Source organism: Haliotis cracherodii, unplaced genomic scaffold (genome assembly GCF_022045235.1).
Source record: "Haliotis cracherodii isolate W230 unplaced genomic scaffold, xgHalCrac1.p SCAF_17, whole genome shotgun sequence".
NCBI lineage: Eukaryota > Metazoa > Mollusca > Gastropoda > Lepetellida > Haliotidae > Haliotis > Haliotis cracherodii.
In genome coordinates, this window is record NW_027266272.1 from 14209271 (window position 1) to 14232493 (window position 23223).

General features: G+C 40.6%; 1 protein-coding gene across 2 annotated transcripts in view; it reads right to left on the bottom strand.

Moving 5' to 3' along the window:
• Positions 1–11996: 11996 nt before the first annotated feature.
• LOC139464430 (neuronal acetylcholine receptor subunit alpha-10-like) overlaps positions 11997–23223 on the bottom strand; it is a 110137-nt gene continuing 98910 nt past the window's right edge. Inside the window, exons 6-8 of one of the 2 annotated variants that reach the window (XM_071245963.1) lie at positions 16371–16564; positions 14985–15083; positions 11997–12820 (exon numbers count right to left, since the gene is read on the bottom strand). In XM_071245963.1, the coding sequence (XP_071102064.1) occupies positions 12443–12820; positions 14985–15083; positions 16371–16564 (671 nt within the window). In that variant the 3' untranslated portion in view covers positions 11997–12442. The remainder of the gene's footprint in view (positions 12821–14984; positions 15084–16370; positions 16565–23223) is intronic. The other variant, XM_071245964.1, reaches the window with a different exon arrangement.

Consider the following 23223-nt stretch of genomic DNA (forward strand, 5'->3'; position numbering starts at 1 on the left):
GGAATAAATAATAAAAATCTTCATTACAACTTTTATTATTACTGCCGAGCTCAATATAACCTAAAAATAAATAAACAGAGGTAAGGTGAAATGGGGTTTAACGTCGCGTCCAAGATTATTGCACATTTATAGCGACGTGCATGAACGTGTGTGTGTGTGGCTGCTTGTACTAGTCCGGACTGATGCCGATTTAAAGTGCTAGCTCACTGAGATACCATGCCGCAGTTTAACATGAATACCCCACTCAGACACAGTATACTGTCTCCGAGCCTACCAGTCCTTGTTTTAGCCCCTTAATGCCGAGCACCAGACAGGGTAACAACAAGTACCATCTTTTAACGTCTTTTGGTATGACGCGGTCGGGGATCAAACCCCGGACCTTCCGCTCTCCGGGCGGACGCTCTACCACTAGACCACGGAGGCGGTCATAATTAAACAGAAAACAACGAAACCATTTTTATATTCAAATATTCTTATAAAGTCCATGGTATGATTCCGACTATAGCATGACCATGTGTAAATCAAAATAATGATGATACCAGGTGTTCGTAAAAAGATGAACGTACCCTGCCCCACTGGTGGCACAAATACATGCAAAGGCAATTCAACTATTGATCTAAATAAACCTAAAAATTGGGATAACATCTGATACGTGAAATTTGTAAATGCCCCCATAAATGTCTACCATAAATTAATTTGAAAGCAAATTGCGTCCTTGTGACCAAAACAAGAAATTCATTTTCACTGACCCGTAAAAGTGTGCTTACAACTTTAGTTATCGTGTTGTATAACTCACTCATATAACTCACTGCAATAGTTACATTAGAACTCAGTGTACCTTGGGACTGTTCCCATGTCACTGGGCTATTCACGCTATCGGTGGGGCGGTCGGGTAGCCTAGTGGTTAAAGCGTTAGCGCGTCACGCCGAAGACCCGGGTTCGATTCCCGACATAGGTACAATGTGTGAAGCCCATTTCTGGTGGCCCACGCCGTAATATTGCTGGAATGTTCCTCAAAGCGGCGTAAAACCATACTCACTCACTCAAGCTATCGGTAGGGCAGGACATGCCCACTCTTTTTGCGAACACCTGGTGTCATCACTGATTTTCAGTGACCCATTCATAAATCGTTCATCCCTATTTTGCTTATTCCGCAAATGGAATCTGTTTCGGCGGCTAATCGAAACTGGTTATTCTTTGGCGTTGACGTTTTATATTTACAGCTTTTAATGCAGATATCAAAATACGAGTGAGTGAGTGAGTGAGTGAGTTGGGTTTAACGCCGCTTTTAACAGTATTCCAGTTATATCACGGCGTGTCAGCTTGGTGTGGGAGGAAAGCCCGAAGTGATGCAGGTCTCGGACGTTTACCACTTCGGTGAAACCAACGAACACGGGTATGGTGCTGATAAACCTAGAAACATAATTGGGGCGAACCGGGATTCGAACCCACAATCATAGGTTTCTGGTGTACCCAAGGGACGCACCTCTGCACAACGAATCGCGGCGCCTTAGACGACTGGGCCACCCGTGCCCCCTAGCAAAATACGATGTTTAATGCTCTTACCTACGCATTATTACGCTGTATGTCTGTACCTCCCAATGTCTATGTGCATGGGCGTTCATACTGTTAGTTGAAGGTTTATTGAATTAACATAACAGGATTCCTATGTTACCTGAACGTGCCTTGGTATCATTGACTATAATAAATGCTACTATGCCCTGGAGGTAGCTATGTCGATTAATCAATATATTGAAACTCATCTAAACCTCATCACAATGAAATCTTTGTTGTTTTGGAAAACTAGAGTTAAAAGAAATGTGTTTTGCATGAACACTGAACATTATCAAATTAAAAATCATCGATTGCTTTTGTGCAACTGACGAGTGAAGGTCAAATCTACCGTACAATGAATACAAATGTTGCTTAATCAAAAGAGCACCACTACATCACGAAGTGTAGCATTTGTTTGAGTGGCAATGCATGATTAGGTGGGTGGGGTATTCTCCACGTTGTGAAGTATTTCCGGTAGTACGTGTGAAAAAAAAGCAACAAAACTCTTACATTTTTTAATACAAGCGTCAAAACAATTTCCATATTCATAAGAAATCGAGAGTACGATTCCTATTATATTATGAGTATAAGTTATCAATCACTATCAAATCGTGACGCTAGAAATTGTTCGCGAAAAAGCTGAGCGTGGTCTTCGTTGGCACCCACCAAAAACACATGCAAAGGCAAGTCAATTGTACACTTGAGAAAACAAAAACTAGACAATTGGATCGGAATTCATTTGTCACTGATGCATCAAATTTGGAATTGTCCTCCGCATAAAACTTTTTAAAAGCTTTACTGTGGCCTTGAATGTTGTAACCTTGACCTTCAGCAAGAGTCATATGACGCCCCTTTGAAGTCAACTTTCAACGAGCATTCTCGATTGTACTTCAAACGTTGTGAAACGTGCTCTTGTCATAGTCTTGTAGATATTCCTTTGTCACTCTGAATCTTTATGCATAGATTGAAATCCGAAACAGATGAATCGGTCTCACTGGTCCTATTTATTTCTCGTTCAGGCGGGTAAAACCGTAGAAGGGAATTTACTATTTGTTGGTTATTAAACGATATCAGATATTTAAAGTGCAAGTTAAACTTCTTGGCAGTCCAACGTTTCACATATTATTTTCTCAGTAAACTTCAGATAGCATTAAATATTGCTTTTTTGTATAAATTGTCCTGAACCTCTGTAGATAGGTATGTAACGATATCTTTTCATCACGTTTAGTAACAAATGTCCCATGGATCAAGGAATATAGTTTGTTTGTGAGATAATGGTGTACAAAGTTGAAGCATCAAATATTTTTGCAGAATTGAACTTCTCCTTTCTTAGATTGCAAAAAATAAAGAAACTCTTTCGTCTTTTAGAGAATCTACATGGTATCATTTATTTCCACTTGTCTCAAATACTCTTTGGTCATATGAAGAAAGCCATTCCTTGACTGTATTAAGGATTATGGTTAATCGTTGAGACAGTGATTTGGTGATACATTTGCTGGATCCAGCAATATATCTCTCTGGGTACGGATTTTTATGAAACTTCGTTAACATACTGTCTTTATGTGTGGCATTATTTGATATATTACTTATACCAAGTTCTTTGATCAAACAATGAATTGGGTGATGCTTACATATAATGTTTATGTATTTGGAGATCTTGTCAGCGGGGACAACTACAAATGTATCATGTGGCGCTACCAGGCTTTGGGTGACAGCTGGCTGGCACAGAATGGGTTTATTCCAATTCCGTTTCCTCTGTTTCAGTTTGTGCATTCTACCGATGTCAACATCACGCATTGACTTAACCGACCCGAAAGACGTAATCAGGTTTTGGCATGTTTGTTTGCAAACGCTGCGACAGCATCAACCATGATTTTAAACTTGTGATCTTAATTGGTAGGCTGATGCTCAAGATATTTTCAGCCATATAAGAATACTTGACGAAGCTTGTTAATGTCAGCAATACCAAAGTCACCTGTGAGTATATGGCATACAGGTTGCTGGCAGAATGATGAGTCTTGGCAGCCACACGTAGTGGAATTTACATCAGAAGTCAACGTTCAGCAACACGTTCCTATAATTGAACAACCTGGATGAAATGGTGTTCGTATTGAAGTTTTAAATAATGTGGGACATTTTGAAAAAACATTTTTTTGTGAGGATGTTACATAAATTTAAGGCATCAATTCCCTTGTTAGCAAAGTTCAAACTTAAGAACATGCGCGGAATCTGTTTCTGGTTTGTTCAAACTTCTCAAAGCAACATATGAAGAACCATACTTTCTAGTCGATACTGCAGGCTGTAATTGCACACCCTTCAGTAAACGTTGCTGGAGTCCTTTAATTTCCTTCTATGGCACACAATATAGTCTTTTTCTTACAGTACCAGTAGTTCCTGAAGGAGAGGCAACAAATCTTCCAAATGAATGGTACCATTTGGCATTAGTCCTTTCATGCGACCATAGCTGCGTCAATGTCTTTGGGATGCCGGAAACAGATTCAAGATAGTCGGTCTCGTACAATGGACAGAATTCTAATGTCATTGAAATCCCTTTGTCTCTTTTGTGAGACATTTTCCACGTGGAGAACCCCACGAACACGAGTATAGAGAGTACGGAGGATCACAGTCGCAGTATATTTGGTTTACGAAACCACGATCATAGGATCCATGCACGGTGAAGGGAAGCAATCCATTGCAGTGAATTCTTCAGATCACTTCTCCAACCCGTGTTCAATAATACTGCGGCGATGAAAGAAATGTGAAACGCTTGATATGGCAATATGCTTTATTTCGTAATTGAGAAGTGATTGAAATCTACATTGTATTGCACTTATACAGGGTTACAGCTGATGAAGCCACTGTGACGTCATAAACGGATCTCACCCTGTTCATGAAATACTGAACATTTAACACCGCTTGGAACAGTATTTCAGTAATATCACGGCGCTGAAAATCTTACACCCGATGCAGCATAAATGTTGGTTGTTGGAAAATTTGTTTCAAAGGAGAATAATACCATGATACAATATGTACTAGCATTAGTGGAGATGACAAATGTGAAGACATACCAATTTTTTACGGGTCTTGAAATATATTTACAGCCCTTTTTTATAACAATTGTGTTGAAGTACAAGTTGAATCATACTGAAAGAGACAATTAAATCAATAAAGCTATACAACTGATTATGTGTTCGTCCAAATCTATTATTCAAAAGTAAAAAGTCTGTTATATTTATAAAAAAAAGGTTCTGGAAATGTCGAATTCATTTTTGACATATTATCTCAGACCGTACGTAATAACCACAAACGTGTTAAGGGTATCCGGATTTTGAAAGAACATTTAGTGTCCTTGGTTACCAGAGAACAGGGGATTTGATTCTGACGAACAGATTATCACTGTCTTAAGTAACTGTTCTGGAAATGATGCATGTACGAATAATTACACTCAGTCACAAGTAGGAAACAGGGAATTGTTGAAAGTAGTTCGCAACAAGCTCATTGCTGATCGCAAGTGGGAGGAAATAAAGATGACTCACATAAGACGGATTGAAGGGGTCAAGGGGTCAAGGGGTCATGGGGATAGTTAAATACTAAACTGCCGGGAAGAAGAAATTACACACTTAAAAAATGGTTTTGAACAAAAAATTACAAACGTTATCAGAACATTACTAGGCCGAAAACAGTCGCCGAAACATTGCAAACTTAAGGTTCAAAACACAACTGTGATGCCCGTATCAAATACACGAGCATCGTATAACTATTTCGTGTTTGCTTCCTTTTTAGCCAGCATGAAACATAGGTGTATGCTACCTTTTCCCGACAGTTCAGTAAATCGTTGTCCCTGCACATCCGCGTATCTGGCAATCGCTCATATCAGCTCAAAATGATGTACCTTGTGTGTTCAAAGCACCATCTGTGTTCAAAGCATTGTACTTGACATTGAAACAAAAACATGACATAGTGCTACAGTGACTGTAAACTGATTTCTGATTCGATAAGAAAGAATTGATTTATACAAATATATGAATTGTAAAGGAAAAAGCAAAAGGTGTCTCTCTTCCTTGTTAATATAATGCACGTTTCATTCCAGCAGTGATAAACAATTGTCAATAGCCTTAATAAATAAGCTTACCCGACCTGAATGCACACACACATCCTACCCCTACCCGCTCCTACGAATAAAAATTTCCACCCCCACCTCCTGGAAACCCTACACCAAAATCTTCCCCCACCGCCCCACACAACCTACCTCCACCCTAATACCCCATCACCTAAATTAATACTTGATCCCGAACAAAGGTAACGCACACTTCCAAACACCAACCCAAATAAAGATGTGTCCTGAACGAAATTAATCCCCCATATCCTGAATTAATAATTTATCCTGGACAAAAGTAAACACGCCACAAGCAACGTTATGAGCTGTATATTATGTCTTAATAGCTTCAGCATCCTTGTATTTGTCTGAATACTCTACAAAGATGTAGCACTACCCATAGGATCAATTTGCTAATTAACACTATCACTCTTTTCCATCCTTTGATTGTGAATGTCGAGTACATGCACGAGAGTTCCACGACACAGATGCAAATTATTGTACCGAGGAAAGGACGCTTGGCATATTCTAGAAAGTAGCCCTGGTTCTCAGAGTCCTATGAAGCGCGTTCAGTAACCACAAATCTGAACCATCAATCGGAACTCTGCGTTTGATGTATTCTTTAATCTAGTTGCACTTCGCGATGTTCAGTGTCGGCAGTGATGAATTTTCCAGTCACATTATTTTCACAGATATTTTGCATTTTACACCCAAAGTAATCTGTTCCGTTTGAAAATCAAAACTGGTTATTCTCTGGCAATGACAGTTCAAGTGCATGTTACTCGCTTTTTTAGTCTTAGATAATTTTTATTTCGAGTCTCATCTTTGTTAAAACACGCCAAGGTCTAAGTTTGTTGTGCAAATGATTAATGACTGTTATGTCAGACACGTTTAAATGGCTGGTGTCATGAATTAAGACCATGTAACTCGAATGTTCGAACTGACAATAGTCGTAGAGCAGATATTGCTTTGGGGGAGTGGGTCATGTCCCTCAAAGCTACCTTTGCACTAAGCCTATCATGGGTTCAAGTCTCCAAAAAGAGCGCTTAATATTATCGAAGCAAATACCAGCCAAAGTCGTGTAGGGCGATAAATCGGGGCCAAAAATTGACGTGATCCCTTGTAGTGGGTCTGGGTTTATAAAACGCGAACACCTCTGGTATCTTTTTCTTTATCCGTTAACGGAGACCTGTGGTATGAGACATCACTGCACATCCCCGAAGTTTGCTTTTTATTCTGGGGTATGGGGGAGTTTTGTTTGTGTGAGTGAGTATGGTTTTACGCCGCCTTTAGCAATATTTCAGCAATATCACGGCGGGGGGCACCAGAAATGCGCTTCACACATTGTACCTATGTCGGGAATCGAACCCGGATTTTCGGCGTGACGAGCGAACGCTTTAACCACTAGGCTACCCGACCGCCCACTAGTTTTGTTTGAGCCTGATGACTTTTGCAGATACTGTTACAGTATCAATACATACATTTTTTTCTAAATTAACAATTACAATTTTTTACACAAACTGTTTTGTTCAGTGTGAAACCAGGGGGAAAAAACGTGTCCAGTATTTTCGTAAATAATTTTTTCTTTTTTCTTTCAAGCTACCCTCCCCCGCCCCCAACCAACTCTAACCCCGATATCAACTAGTCTGCCTCCCTTGACACTAAGTTGATATTTTCGAAATTGTTGTTTTCTTTCTTTTTTAGCCTTCTTTTAAATTCTGAATTAATGATTTACAGCGAGGGTTACATGACGCTAGATGTGGTAGAGCAAACAAAGAGTGGTACGAGCTGTATCCGTCTTTGCTGCGTACAATATTCTGGTTTAATAATTTTGCCGCCTTAAGAATGACGTGAGCTAATATAGAAATAAAAAAATCCAGAGAGACAATTGTATTACTTTGATAATAAAAAAGGTCACTGCAGCGCTAAATGTGCTGTTGATATGATAGTATTCAAACTTAAAATTGACTATATTGTAAAGTATCATACAAATCAACAATAAACATTCTACAAGATGTCACATATCGCTTTTCTTTCAGAATTCGTTCTTATTACAAATGTAACAATTTTGATGGTCAATAATTATTCGATTGGGTTTCAGGACCAAGGATAAATATATAGTGTGTTCAGAGAATGTGTCGAAGTGTGACGGTAATGAACAATCGATTTGAACAGTCAGGGCCGTGTTCCACACTGGAGCCAATTCCAGTCACGTGATTATCACATGATATAACGCTCAACAGGGTCACCGAAACACAAGTATGGGCACTGATAGAATTATTGAAAGATATGTTTGCAAACTAAGGCAATAACTATAAGTTATGTTTGCCAAATAGTCAACAGTTTTCCAAATCCGCCACCACAATGTGCGAACTATATGTTGGCGATATACAGACCAATATGACTGTGTGATATCACTACGCCAGTGTTGAGGTATTTAAGTGGTCAGCGGAATTAGCCGAATGATCACGATTGATCCTGACTTCCTAGATTAGGATCATTGGTCCAGTCGTCGTGGGGACTAATCTGGTGACTCTATTCTACCTGAAATCTGAATTGTGTCTCTACGTGATTGATGTCATAGTGTCTTACAATAAGACCTTTGCTGAAAATGTATACTGTTAAATTATAATAACCTTACACCAAGAAGAAATCACCCACACACTAAACTATATAAGCTTCAAAATGAAGACCTCTACAATGCGAACAATTAGATTATGTAATATATATATATATATATATATATATATATATATATATATATATATATATATATATATATATATATATATACATGTTCAAGGGAGATGTTATCTAATGAGTGCGTATTACACTCGGTAGAGGTGATTGACGTGTAGCTTATGTACATAGCAGGGCTAAATCCCGAATATAAAGTCAATATGATACACATACACGTGACCATAAATATATTTTTGTTTCAATGAAATGAATAGATTGTGTTATAACATCATAATCAGATCCAGTTATCTCCCTTGTTCAAATATGCCAGAGAATTCTGTCCGTATTGAACGGATATATTTACAAAGGGAATAAATCAACATCAACACCGTTTGCATAAATATGTACAAGGTCAGATTACATATAGATATGTCTTTCGTAAATCGAAATTACCTGAACAGATGTACTTATATATAATAACATCTGATCACCTTTAATTCTGATTCATTGATCATGAATTGATTCCGATAGCTCGTTGAAAATATTGTGAGCCTTCTGAAATAAACTATAATTGTTACTCCTGACCTACCCGCCTCTAACGCTGTCCTTGTTTATCCTCACTCACACAGTCTCTGCAATAATGTTAGGCTAAAAAAATAAGTGTCTTGGTTCTCAGGCACTGCCTGCATCATCATAAAAAAAATTCGAAAAAAAAATCCTTTAATGTGCCAAGTCCCACTGTAGTCAAATACTGTATTCCAGTATTTTACTCATCAAGGAATACATTTATCTAAGGTTGCCTTTTCCCAGGTTGATTGTACACATTGTTTATTTGGTTACATGCTAGTATATGCACTATATTTTCAAAAGCCATTGCCTGATAACCAATTTTTAAATATTTTTTCAGCCTTAGGTAAACGTTTTAAAAAAACCCGGAATCCTCACTCATTGAGGAAGAGTGGATGAGAACAGATTGCTAGAGCCTGATGGTAATTAAAACAATATGTTTGATAAGATATAAGTTCTAGGATCTGAAAGACTACCAATAGTGTAATATTTTCAAACTGTTAAGAAAAGCTTTCAACTCGTTTTGGCCCTACATTCCGACTCTTTGCATACAATCATAGTGTGTCCGATTCGTTGTCCTGTCTTTTCATACGTCAAGCAGCATGGAGTATTGCACAATGAGCTCAGTAGTACACAAGACGTTTAGCTTAACGATTTCCAACCTACCAAGAAATAAAAAAAAAACCTCCCAAACTTATCAGTTTTGAAAAAGCCATGAGAACCAAGAATATTTTTGAACTGTTCTTGCCTAAGATTCGACTAGTGGAGTGACAGCTGTGAATATGTTTTGTTTCGCTGTTTTAAACTTGAATGCAATGTTACGAATCCGTTGTTGGCAACACCTTTAACCAATAAAATGTGTTTCATGCACTGCATACAGGGGAATCGATGTCGGGTCATTGGTGTGAGGATCCAACGCCGTTCCCATGATACAACTCCACCATGAATGAGAGAAGCCTTCACCAACACCCATGCAGTCATCTTCATGTTAATTTGAGGATTCCGTCCCGAGCGTCGTCGAGATATTGACAACCCATATCAGTCAAAGCAAGTCAGAGTTAACCTACATTGAACTATTCACCTATAGTAAGTTCAAACATATATATATATATATATATATATATATATATATATATATATATATATATATATATATATATATATATATATATATTCGCTTCATTAATATCCGTGTCATTAATGCGGCAAGAAAAATAATTTCTTGACCAAAAGGTTGCTTTACGTGACATGCTTCCGTGATCAAATGTCATTACGTAGTGGAATGAACTAACTCGGACAAGGTGCAGTACCTTAAGAATGCAAGGAGTGAAATACAACCACTTGCATACAGCCAAACCTTATTAATCCAGAACCCCTCTTTCCCGGATCATTACTGTCGTGAACGTTATAAATATATTAAAGGGTGATCACATACCAATAACTCGTTTATCCTGATATGTAATAATCCGGAGATTTCACTTGGAACGGTGTAGTCCGGATTAATAGGGTTTCCCAGTACAGTTCTGTCGCATAAAGGGAAACTTTCTTTGCTGATATATCAGTTCTAGATTTGAAACGTCTCAACACACACTTTGATCTCCACAGTCCCACGTGTTTGCTCGAATTGAATATATCCTCACATTGGAATCGTCATCAGGAATAAGATGCCAAGTTCCTTTTTTTTCAAATCCTTTAAAGTCTATCCATGAAAACGTCTCCATGGAAACAGCAAACAACGTGCGGACTTTCAGGTGAACTGTTGTATCAAATAGTTTTTCGGGAGTCTGTGGACACGGGAATCGAAACATATGTTTCTTCGGGTGACGCTACTGGAAAAAGTACGTTGCGTCACCGTGTCAAACATCTAGTGTCACCCAGTCAAACATGTAAATGTAGCGCAACCTGCTCAAACATGAAGTGTCATCATGTACATGTAGTGTACCTGGTAAACTATTTTGTGTCGCCTAGTCAAACATGCATACACAGTGTCACCCAGTCAAACATGTAGCCTCAACTGGTCATACATGTACGTGTGGTGTCGCCCGTAAAACATGTAGTGTCACCTGGCCAAACATCTAGAGTCACCCGGGCAAAAATGTAGCTTCTCATGGTCAAACAAGAAATACCACCCGGTCAAATATGCAGTATCACCCGGTCAGACATGTAGCTTCCGGTCAAAGAAGGAATGCCACTCGGTCAAACATGTAGCTTCCGGTCAAAGTAGGAATGCCACTCGGTCAAACATGTAGCTTCCGGTCAAAGAAGGAATGCCACTCGGTCAAACATGTAGCTTCCGTTCAAAGAAGGAATGCCACTCGGTCAAACATGTAGCTTCCGGTCAAAGAAGGAATGCCACTCGGTCAAACATGTAGCTTCCTGTCAAAGAAGGAATGCCACTCGGTCAAACATGTAGCTTCCTGTCAAAGAAGGAATGCCACTCGGTCAGACATGTAGCTTCCGTTCAAAGAAGGAATGCCACTCGGTCAAACATGTAGCTTCCTGTCAAAGAAGGAATGCCACTCAGTCAAACATGTAGCTTCTGGTTACAAAATGCGACCTGGTCATGCATGTCGTGTCACCCAGTCAAACATGTAGTGTAACCTGGTCAAACCTTCAAGAAGGATATAGGTATAGTAAAAAGCGCCAGCGCTTTTGGTCATCTGCCACGTGGTGTTCATGTAGGCCTGTATGTTCCGAACACTGCATGAACACATTCTTTCCTACTGACAATGCCGTTATCGTCAAACATGAGTGGGCAAGGTTGGTTAAACGTCGCAATGTACAATATCCAAGTCATTTCACAGCTCAATTTGGGAGGAAAACCCATCGAGAATGAGGTCGTAAACATGTACAGCTATTAATAGGAACTGTAGAAACAGTTAGGTTGTTGACGCACCAAGAACCATAATGGGTAGAATCTCACGACATTCGGATCCTGGTAGGTTCTTTAGGGTCTATAGAATTGAGATATACTAGGCGTATCAGAGGAAAGTTACCATGGTGACAAAAGTGACGTTACCATATTGCCCGTTAATATGTGTATATTCACCAACCCACCATTGATGACTCTCCTAGATAGACCGTAGAGTCTAATGCCACCATACCAAGTGTTAATACCTTGGCATTCAGCGAGACAGTCAGCTAGATGAATGTAGGTCATTCAATGGACTTATTTTTACCGTTTTGGATCTCTAATACGGGCAATCTGTTACTTCAAATAGCATATTGAAATATATCTGAACCGGAAGTTATATTAACTTCGTTAGTGGTATCTGCACTGGACAACTTAAAAAAGTCCATTATCTCTTTCTAAAATATTTACCAATTTACCAACTCCAACATCCATCCAACGACGATTACAACAAAACAGCCCCCCAATGGGAATCAGAGACAGATATTGACAACCTTGGCACTTTATAACAAATGCATTTCAGTGAAGATCATCAGTGCTGTTCCTACAAAATACCAACATGGTGGTATGTAAAGTTGACCAATATACCCAGTCCTCTGTCCAACCTTCTTCCCGTACCATACCGGTATCACATATTATGACGTCATGCTGCTGACAGACGCCGGTGCTCCGAGCAGTACAACGCCTGTTATAACCATTGTGAGAGCCACAAATCCTGATAATAGCATTCTATCTACTATCTGGGCAACCTGCTGCCATTCTATTTTGATAGCTTCCCGTCTGTCCTGGTCCGCTAATCTTATTTCGTTTTGTTCAATTGTCTGATATACTTTTTGTAGAACCCGCATGAATTGTTGCTCAAAGTTCTCCACCACTGCGCTACTTCCGGCTTGTCCAGACCGGAAGCGAGGGAAGTGTGTTCCGAACCCGCCATTTGTTGACAAGGGGTCTTCAAGCTTCACATCCACCATGTCTATTGTTGGCGGGACCTCGGGGGCACCGGGTTTGAAATCCTGCACGAAAACAAAAGCAATGCTTACTTGTTGACCCTTAAATACTTTGGCATAAAACTTTGTCACGGAAGTAGCACGCTAAGGGGAGTGAATGATCAGAGATCTGAATGACTCCTTACTTAAATGACACGGATTATGGTGCAAGTGAGTATCGATGTTACAGATGATGTTTGTTGTTGTTTAACGCCGTATTCAGCAATATTCCAGCTATATGACGGCGGCCTGTACATACTCGCGTCTGGACCAGACAATCCAGTGATTGCCATCATGAGCATCGATGTAATTAATTGGGTTGGTTGGTTGGTTGGTTTGTTGTGTAACGCCGCACTCAGCAATATTCCAGCTATATGACGGCGGTATGTAAATAATCCATCTGGACCAGACAATCCAGTGATTGACATCATGAGCATCGATCCACGTAATTGGGATCGATGACATGCATCAACCAAGTCAGCGAGCCTGACTACCCGATCCCGTTAGTCGCCTTTTACGACAAGCAAAGTCGCCTTTTACGGCAAGCATGGGTTGCTGAAGACCTATTTTACCCCGAAATCTTCACGGTCCGATGTAATTAATTGGGATACGATGATATGCATCAACCAAGTCAGCGTGTCTGACCACCCGATCCCGTTAGTCGCCTCTAACGAGAAGCCTGGGTTGCCTAAGATCTATTATAAACCCCTGATGACGTCATACTACAGTAACAGAAGGTTCATCTAAATGTTGGGGAACACCCGGGGCATTGTGATGGAATGTCCGGGACCTGATGAAGACATGTCAACTTTCATACCTAGGTTTTACAATGAACGTTTTATAAACTTGACTCTTGATGTGAACACAATTGTGTTTGATGATTGGTTAAAAAGTCACGATTTTTTTAACATGAAAATTCCATGACGTGAATCAAACTGCAACCTCCCATATCTAGTTAAGTTTGGTAACCACTGTTTGACAACTGAGCTACGGGGCAGGTGATGACCGATGTTGAGTTAGTTTATCATGTCATGACTCCAGCTAGTCCATGCTGCACGTGTTTTTCTATCGCACGCTTTGAGCGAATTCCTTTTATACCGTGATACACTGTATTGTTTCACTATAAGGTATGTCCATATTTTTCTGTTATTTCTTGCATTAAGTCGGTTTATAAGTTTGATAAAACACGCCTCCTCGGTTTAGGTTGAAAATGTAAAACTCTGACCACGGGAGAAGCTCTGGGGGCCCCGAGCTCGGGCTTTTACCTTGCTCGCGGGTTTACATCTTCAACCATGACCTCGGAGGCGTGCTTTAATCTATACCTCTAACCCGGATCTTCACGGGTAAAACAACTTGTGTGGACTGTGGCCAGTGTGTGTTGATGTCTATGGGTTGATATCACATTAACGTAATATTTAATTCGGTGAGCCTGACCACCGATCCAGTCAGTCGCCTCTTACGACAAGCACAGGTTACTGAAGATCAATTCTAATGCGGATTTTCATGGGTAGCCCAATTCGGTCCCCTCTTACGACCAGCAGTGGGGACACAGTTACCCCGGGGCCCCACGGGGAGTGGGTGATTGAGTGACTGTACCTGGGTTATACTCTGCTTGTAATAGTGTTTCATTACTTCACCGGGAACACATTTTACCACGTGGTGAATCGAACCAGATTTTATGTATTAAGGGCGACAGTATTAACCAAAAGGCCATGTCGCGCAGAGACAGCAACAATGGAACCTCGTTAATATGGAACAGTTAATCCGGACACCCCACCTACCTCACGATAACTGGGAACTCCTCCGTGTATACAACGTCATATTACTCCGTAACACAATACATGCATCCCGAAATTTGATAATCCGGACAACTTCAGTGAAAACACATTGATAGAAAATCACAAAACATACAATAATTCATCAGACCTTGTTCGTTGAAAAAAATATCAGTTGAATCCATTAACGTACTTAAATTAAATAATAGTTTATTTGATTATTGCGAATCATCATCAATCATTACAACAGGTGATTTAACACCACGAACGATGTGTAAGCTGATTAAGAGTCTAAGTCTAATTTCACCTTATGAGCATCCCAGCACTAACCGTTAACGTCACTGTTACTGATGAGATTGGGTCCTGATTTACTACACAGCAACATATACATAAATCCCACCCAACAGGAAACTTACAACTGGCTTTGATGGCGCACTCTCCGGGTCGCTTTGAGGCGCCATTTTAAAGCGGATGTAGGAACTACTTCCGGTCGTTCCATTGCAGTCTGGTGTGAACTGAAACATTAGGTAAGCGAGTCTGATTGAAGCAGATTCAGTAGGGTCACCCCGTTTACACATTAAACACTGGGATGGGGGGGGGGGGGGGGGGGGGGGGAGGGGAGGGGGAGGAGGGGGATGGGGATGGGAGCAAGCTGATTAACGTACTATTGATCAGGATGTCTCAGTCAGCATCACCATCAGTTATTGTTGCATTAACCTGATTGCATAACACGGTGGGCTGTGTATTTTAGTGTTTCTTTTTTTAGCATGGTGTATTACACAGTGTTACACCGGTACCAGCGTTGTTTAATACTTGGCTTGCAATCAAAAGCGTAACTCAATACAAGGATTAAATAGACTCTGTCCACTATGTGACCTAGGATTAATTGAGGACGAGTATCACTTTTTACTAGTATGCCCGCATTATGATGAACTAAGAAAAGTATATTTACCAAACTATTTTCATGTAAACCATTGTACATTTAACTATTAATGACCACTAGCAACACTGAAACCATAAGAAATCTTTCTATGTACATATATCATGCTTTTATACAAAGAAAAGTTTGGAAATTATATGGTTGTACCAATTGCTCCTGTAATGATGATTGTACTATAGGCCTGTGGCCTCCTCAGTACGTTGAATAAAGAAATTGAATTGAATACCAGGATTGCAGTCAAACATGAAATTCAATTCTGAGGTTAGAATCTAACACGTAATGCAACATTAGCGTTGTATTCTAACGCGTCATTTCATACCAGTGTTTCAATCTCACACGTAACTTAAAACTAGGGTTGCAATATAACACGTAATTCCATGATTTGCTTGCAATCTAACACGTAATTCAATAAAAGGGTTGATATGGAATACATTTGTTAACACCTAGGGTTGCAATATAATACGTAATTCACTGTTAGGTTTGAAATCTTACAATTAATTCATTCAACACTAGGGATGCAATCTAACACGTAATTAAATACTATGGTTGCAATCAAACACGAAATTATCTGCAAGGGTTGCAGTTTTACAGGTAACACGATCCTTGGGTTTCGCTATATCCAGTAGCTGAAAACGCGGTTCCCTTCTTGTATTGCATGCATTTCCCCGGGGCCCCTATAGTATCGGCAGTCGCTTGTCTCGAACAACGGTAAACTCGATACAACTTGTAGCCCCAGGATGGTCACATGAATAATGAGCTTAAAAATTACATTATTTATCATAACTTGGTGTCTGTAATAACCAAAGTCGACGAGGACCTTCGACACAACTGAGAGTTCGACACAACCATCTTGCCTACTTACCACTGCAGTTGCTGCAGGTGTTTTTGCGCGCTGTACTTTGATGCAGAACATCTTCGCCAGGCAGCTGAAAGCGATCTTCCTGATGACGCTTGGTACCTCTCTACCCCTGGTGCCTTTGTGGTGAATATTCAGGGTGAACACTGTCATACCCGTTGCGAAGGAAACGATGAATATCGTCATACCGTAGTAGATCCCTGCAACACAGGACAAAGTGATCGCATCAGCCATACAGCTACTTGGGATGATTGGGTGGTTGGTTGGTTGTTGTTTAACGCCATACTCAGCAATATTCCAGCTATATGACAGCGGCCTGTAAATAATCGAGTCTGGACCAGACAATCCAGTGATTGATATGAACATCGATCCACGCAATTGGGATCGATGACCTCCATCAACCAAGTCAGCGAGCCTGACCACCCGATCCCGTTAGTCGCCTTTTACGACAAGCATAGTCGCCTTTTAAGGCCAGCATGGGTTGCTGAAGACCTATTCTACCCCGGAATCTTCACGAGTCCTACTTGGGATGAACAGTGAGTTGATTGAAGACCAATGTGAACAGCATTTTAGCTTAACTGCTGGGCAAGAGAATCTATACATCCATGTTAGATGATAACTAAAAGTGAAACAAACAAAAATTGGTCAGTCGATGGTGCCCCTCATTTTATTTGTCGTGACACAGGTGTTGGCCAGGGTGATGTCCTCCTATAGGCGTTGTTTCATCATCATTGTACACACTCCTATTTAATGGTGGCTAAAAATGAAACAATCAAGACATCGTGCTTATTCGGCGGTGATGTATTTGATACGGGTATCATAGTTGAGTTTTGGGAGATTAAGTTTAAAGTGTGTCGGCGACTGTTTTCATCCAAGTAACTTTTTCATAACGGTTGCAATTTTATAGCCAAATCCAATTTTCAAGCGTATAGTTTCTTTAGCCCGCAGTTCATATATCGTTCTGTGTATGAATCAGAATAATGTTGGTTAAAACTATTAACATAAAATAATGATTGTTTTATGTTCATAAGTAATGTAGGCCAAAGAGGTTTAATACTTTGATGAAACCGTTTATGTCGTTTATAATTGCAGTGGTTGGTTGGTTTGTTGTCTAACGCTGCACTCAGCAATATAACAGTTATATGGCGGCGGTCTGTAAATAATCGAGTCTGGACCAGACAATCCAGTGATTAATATCATGAACATCGATCCACGCAATTGGGATCGATGACATGCATCAACCAAGTCAGCGAGCCTGACCACCCGATCCCGTTAGTCGCCTTTTACGACAAGCATAGTCACCTTTTACGGCAAGTATGGGTTGCTGAAGACCTATTCTACCCCGGAATCTTCGCGGGTTATGTCGCTTATAAACGAAGGATATTTTTCAGGGTGAGATCCTGATTTCAAACACACCAACACAGGATCAAGGCACTCCTATTGGACCAAAATTACAGTGTGGTGCATACGTGTACGTGACTGAGCCACACAAACTCTGCTGGAAATCCCTGTTGAATGGAGAGATGAAATGGGTAAGAGTATCAAGGTCAACATGCTAATAGAAGTCCAAAACTAAACCATGTTTCAGAACAATTCAATTATTTGAACATGCATAATTAGTGCTCCTGAAAATAATAATATGTTTCATCAAACGTTGTCCCTGTCTACAAAAACATATTATTTCGTTCGAACATGATCTTGATAATTAAAACAAGCTAGATGAATCCAACTACAAAATGGCAAATGTCATTATTCTCGGAGACCAACCATAATTACTTGGCATACTAAACAAGTATTGATTTCGACAGTTTTACATCGCAATATCGTGTGATTGCATCACTTTGAAACTCATATTTAACGATCCCCTTGGAAGCCGTGGAATGAAATTGAGCTTTGATAGCACGAGCTCCGTGAGTCGACTTTATCAAATGTAAAAGCCGATATCAAACTCAGCAAAAATGGTGAAGTTGGTAAAAAATCCTCGTTTGATTCCACTTTTGTTTTAAAATAATTTCAATTGTCCGATTGCTTGCATTTTTTTTGTATCTGCAATGGTTCTTCATAATCAATTCAAGGAGTTTCATTAGCCACTTAATCAGCGAAACGAGTAACGGTTCCTTGGAGAGAATTACAGCTCAAAAGACCGGATTCCAATATAGTGTATGAAATATTCACGTTGCTCAACATTCTATGTCACCATGTGACTTAACAATCCGTTTGAGGTTGCGGACTCACCGACTCATGAATAAATACGAAATACTAGCAGTTCTTCCTTCAGTAAGCAATTGTGTACATGTAGTAACTTCAGGATAGCCACCGAGCGTTCATTCCATGCGCTTAATTTCAAATGCCCCCCATATACATGTGTAATCGAGACTGGTTATTCTCAGGTGTTGACGTATTACATTTCTACACAGACGTCTTAATTGGTTGCTTTAACACTGATGTCCTGTGCACAACAGGAATTCCATTTTCAGCTATTAAAGTCACGTGTTATATTAAGACTTCCAGCCTTTGGGTACCGCTTAATGGCTTCCTTTAATGATGTCAGATAGGATGTAGGCGAGATCGGATCTGGGGCTTGCCCTCATATCGCCTACACCTCATATCGCCTACACCCCATCGCCTACACCCCTTATGGCCTACAATATTATAATGGTCAGTTGTACCACCCTATCATATCAATGGGTATTATTACCCTTTGCCAGTGTACAGACATAGAGCCAAGTCGGTTCCGCCAGTTTCTGAATCCAGAGCCAACGTCAACCTGGAAGATCCATGGACCAAGACAGAAGATGGCAGAGACTTCCTGTGCGTAGATGACGGCGTAGATGACAGACTACTAGTATTTGCAACCACTGAGATGTTGGAATTACTGAGTGAAGCTGAGTCCATATTTATGGATGGTACTTTCTTTCTTTGCCCTAGCTTATGGTTGCAGGTGTACATTATTCATTGTCTGGTAGATGGCAAAATGTATCCTGTGGCATTTTCGCTGCTCCCAAACAAGACCAAGCAGACTTATGTTAGATCATTTAGATTGTTGAAGGACATTGTTGGTGAGGGGACTGGTGTAGAACTCTCCCAAGATGTGATCAATGCTGTCAGTGAGATCTTCCCTGGCAGCTCAGTTCGGGGCTGTGTTTTCCACTATGCCCAAGCTTTGTGGCGTCAAGTTGCTGACGGGTCTTGTGCGAGAGTACATGAACAACCCTGCAGTATAGAGCCACGTCTGCCGAGCTGCAGCTTTGTCACTACTGTCACTGGATCAAGTCCAAGATGCTTGGATTGAAGTTATGGAGCAGGGTCCAGATGGTCAACAAATTTCCACCTTCAATGACAATGTAACAAGTACCTGGGTAGAAGACGACGCCAGATTTCCCTGTAATATCTGGAACCAGAACACTGGACCTCGCTCCAACATCCACCTGGAGGGGTTTCACAATGGACTAAAGAAGAGAATGCTCCAGTCACATTCCAACATCTACCAGTTCATAAAAGAAATCAAGAAGATTGAGAAGCAGATAAACGTTCTAGACGGCAGTCAGGTCTTGGTGGTGCTGTTAAACGCCGTGCACGCATTGACAGAGACAGAGATGCCCGACTTCAGCGACTGAAGCTACATCTCGCAACTGGACGAAAAACTGTGGACGTTTCTAGATGCAGTTGGACACTTGGTGAAATTACAGTAATTGTTATGTGACTGATGAATTAGTGTATCACACATGTACTTGATTAACTTATGTGACTGATCATGGTGATGGTGATGATGATGATGATGATGATGTCTGTTGAATATATGACCTTATTATAGTATAAATCATCATTGCAAAAGTTTATTTTCTTTTGTTGTTGAAATATATGAAGTATACCTCATTAGTGGAAGAGTTCACTTTTCTAAAGGTATAACAGCATTCATGTGATGTGCAGTCAACCCTAAATTTGTTTTGACAAGGTCGTGGGCGAAATGGGGTGTAGGCGAAATGAGGTCAGGCCGGATCTGGAGTAGGTGAACTGTTCCAAATGGTGGCTATGACTACAGATCTTTGCTGAAATTTGTTTTCAGATCCACCAAGCTGTTAGCTGTTTACTTACACGAAATTGGGGAACCCGGCCAGAGAAGGCGAAGGGTATCCGATGCTTGTTGTTGCCGTGCCGTGATATAGGTAAAATAGTCTTGACTGCAGTGTTTAGTGAAATTGAGGTGAGTTAGTGCATTTTGGTTGAGCGCCGGATTGTACGGTATTTCAGTTAAAGCACAGAGTGACAGAAGCCAGAGAATAACCAGTCTCGATTATCCGATTAGCCCCCAAAACAGATTCCACTGGGTGTAAAATCAAATAGCGATGAAAACTGGATATCTGACACAAACGGAGGCCAGTCAAGAAGCATCACATCCAGTTGTCAAGGGACGTAACTCACTCATTTGGGAAATAAAGATGAGGTGACATTGGATTTAACGTCGCGTCCAAGATTATTGCACTTATATAGCGACGTGCATACACGTGTGTATGTGTGGCTGCTTGTACTAGTCCGGACTGATGCCCATTAATAGTGCTAGCCCACTGAGATACCATGTCGCAGTTTAACATGAATACCCTACTCATACAGAGTATACTGACTCCGAGCTGACCAGTCCTTGTTTTAGCCCCTGAATGCCGAGCGCCAGACAGGGTAACAACAAGTACCATATCTTAACGTCTTTTGGTATGACGCGGCCGGGGATCGAACCTCGGACCTTCCGCTCTCCGGGCGGACGCTATACCACTAGACCACGATGGCGGCCGGGGATCGAACCTCGGACCTTCCGCTCTCCGGGCGGACGCTATACCACTAGACCACGAAGGCGGTCGACAAAAGCTACATAAAATAAAAGTTCGTTCACCAGAAACGATAGTACGTCACATACCCAATCGTCAGCCATCGTCTCTTCTCAGAGTTCGTTTGCAACACATTAGAAAGACAGTTACTGACTGATCGAACTGAACAAGTGTCAGTGCTTATTATATCAAATCCCGTTCTTGATAAACAGATGACTTCAAATTACAATTCCGCTGGGACTGATAGTGTTTCTACTTGATACTTCAGACCCAACGCTATCTGAATAGCATATATCACACTTGGGAACATGCACTGTAATGCGTTGTAGCTGGATACAGCAGTATCTTACTTTGATTTAAATCCTAATAGACATTATCAGTAAAGAACATCCACCGATGGTCTGTTATGGTCAATAGGGACAGCTCTAGATGGAAGTATCCTACTACCCTAATCTATTCTTAATCTATTTTAAGATGGGGTTTTACGCCGTTTTATCAATATTTCAGCAGTATTACGGAACGTGACACAAGAAATGGCTTGAAACTTATACCCATTTAATTGAATTTTCGTTTTGTTCATGTAATTTCCGCAATCTGAGTAGTTGCATTGTTCACGTGTTATTGTATTCGTTTCCCAATGAATGTATACAAGCGGACTACATTTACTATGTCTTTGAGAGGCATTTAGAAGTTGGAGTTCTAAGTAAGGATAAGATATATGGATGAACAACTTCTTTATTACAATTAGCAGGAGGTTTCGGTGTAGGTTCTAACACCGTTATCTAGCAAGTGATGTACAGTGAGTGAGTGAGTATGGTTTTACGCCCCTTTTAGCAATATTCCAGCAATATCACGGCGGGGGACAAAATGGACTTCACACATCAAACCCGTGTCTTCGGCGTGACGAGCGAACGTTTCAACCACTAGGCTACCCGACCTCTCCAGTGTTGTACAGTGAGTGAGTGAATACGGTTTTACGCCGCTTTTAGCAATATTCCAGCAATATCACGGCGGGGGACACCAGAAATGGGCTTCACACATTGTACCCATGTCGGGAATCGAACCCGGGTCTTCGGCGTGACGAGCGAACGCTTTAACCACTAGGCTACCCGACCACTCCATTGTTGTACAGAATATGGTTGACCAGTAAATATACTTCTGTGTAACAGGCTTCTCCACTCCAGTGTTACTGCATCTGACCCCATTCTCAACTATCAACACCGCCTAATGCCTGACGGAGTGTGTATATATACTCGCAACCATACTCTTTACATCATTGCTTGATAATGGCGTTAGAACCTACACCGAAACGTCGCTCCTAATTGTAATAAAGAGGTTCTTCATCCATATATCTTATAATCATTTACTTCTACGGACTGTCGGGGACTCAGGAATCCCCTATCGTCTCACCTGTATCATTCGGCACAGGACTCTTAAGCTAAACTCATAGTGCATAGTCATTGTCCGAACCACCTTTCGAGACCAAAGGCCGAGAAGGTATAAAACAGCAAACGTGCAGGCTCGCTCTACTGGTGTTTTTAGTCGCTCGCCTGGGTTCCACAATTTTACACAGTTGGAAAAATGTAGGTTTGAAATGAATTCTAACTCGCATGTTTCCAACTGTGTCTTGTCGTTCTCAGGGAACTAATGTTTGAATCTGGCGGTGTCTGACCAATTATCTGAAACAGCCGCCTTCTCCCTGACATATTTGTTCCTGTTCGTTACAGTCTGACTGTTGCAGTTCCTTTCCTTGATTGACAGGTACTATGAATTTGTATCATGTTACTCAATGTTGATTGGCTGCTGACTTTGTGGGCGTGTCGAATTATGTCCATAACTGAAACAATCACCTGATTTATGTCAGGCCACAGTATGTAATTCTACGACTGAAATGTTTATCAATCTCGTCATTTTTGTCTACTTTGATTTATGTAACTGTTTTTCATTAATCAGTTGTACATAGCACATGTTATCGACGCTGAATTTAATTATAAGGTTTGACTGTGAATTGGTTTAGGTTCATTGAGGTATCAATCGAA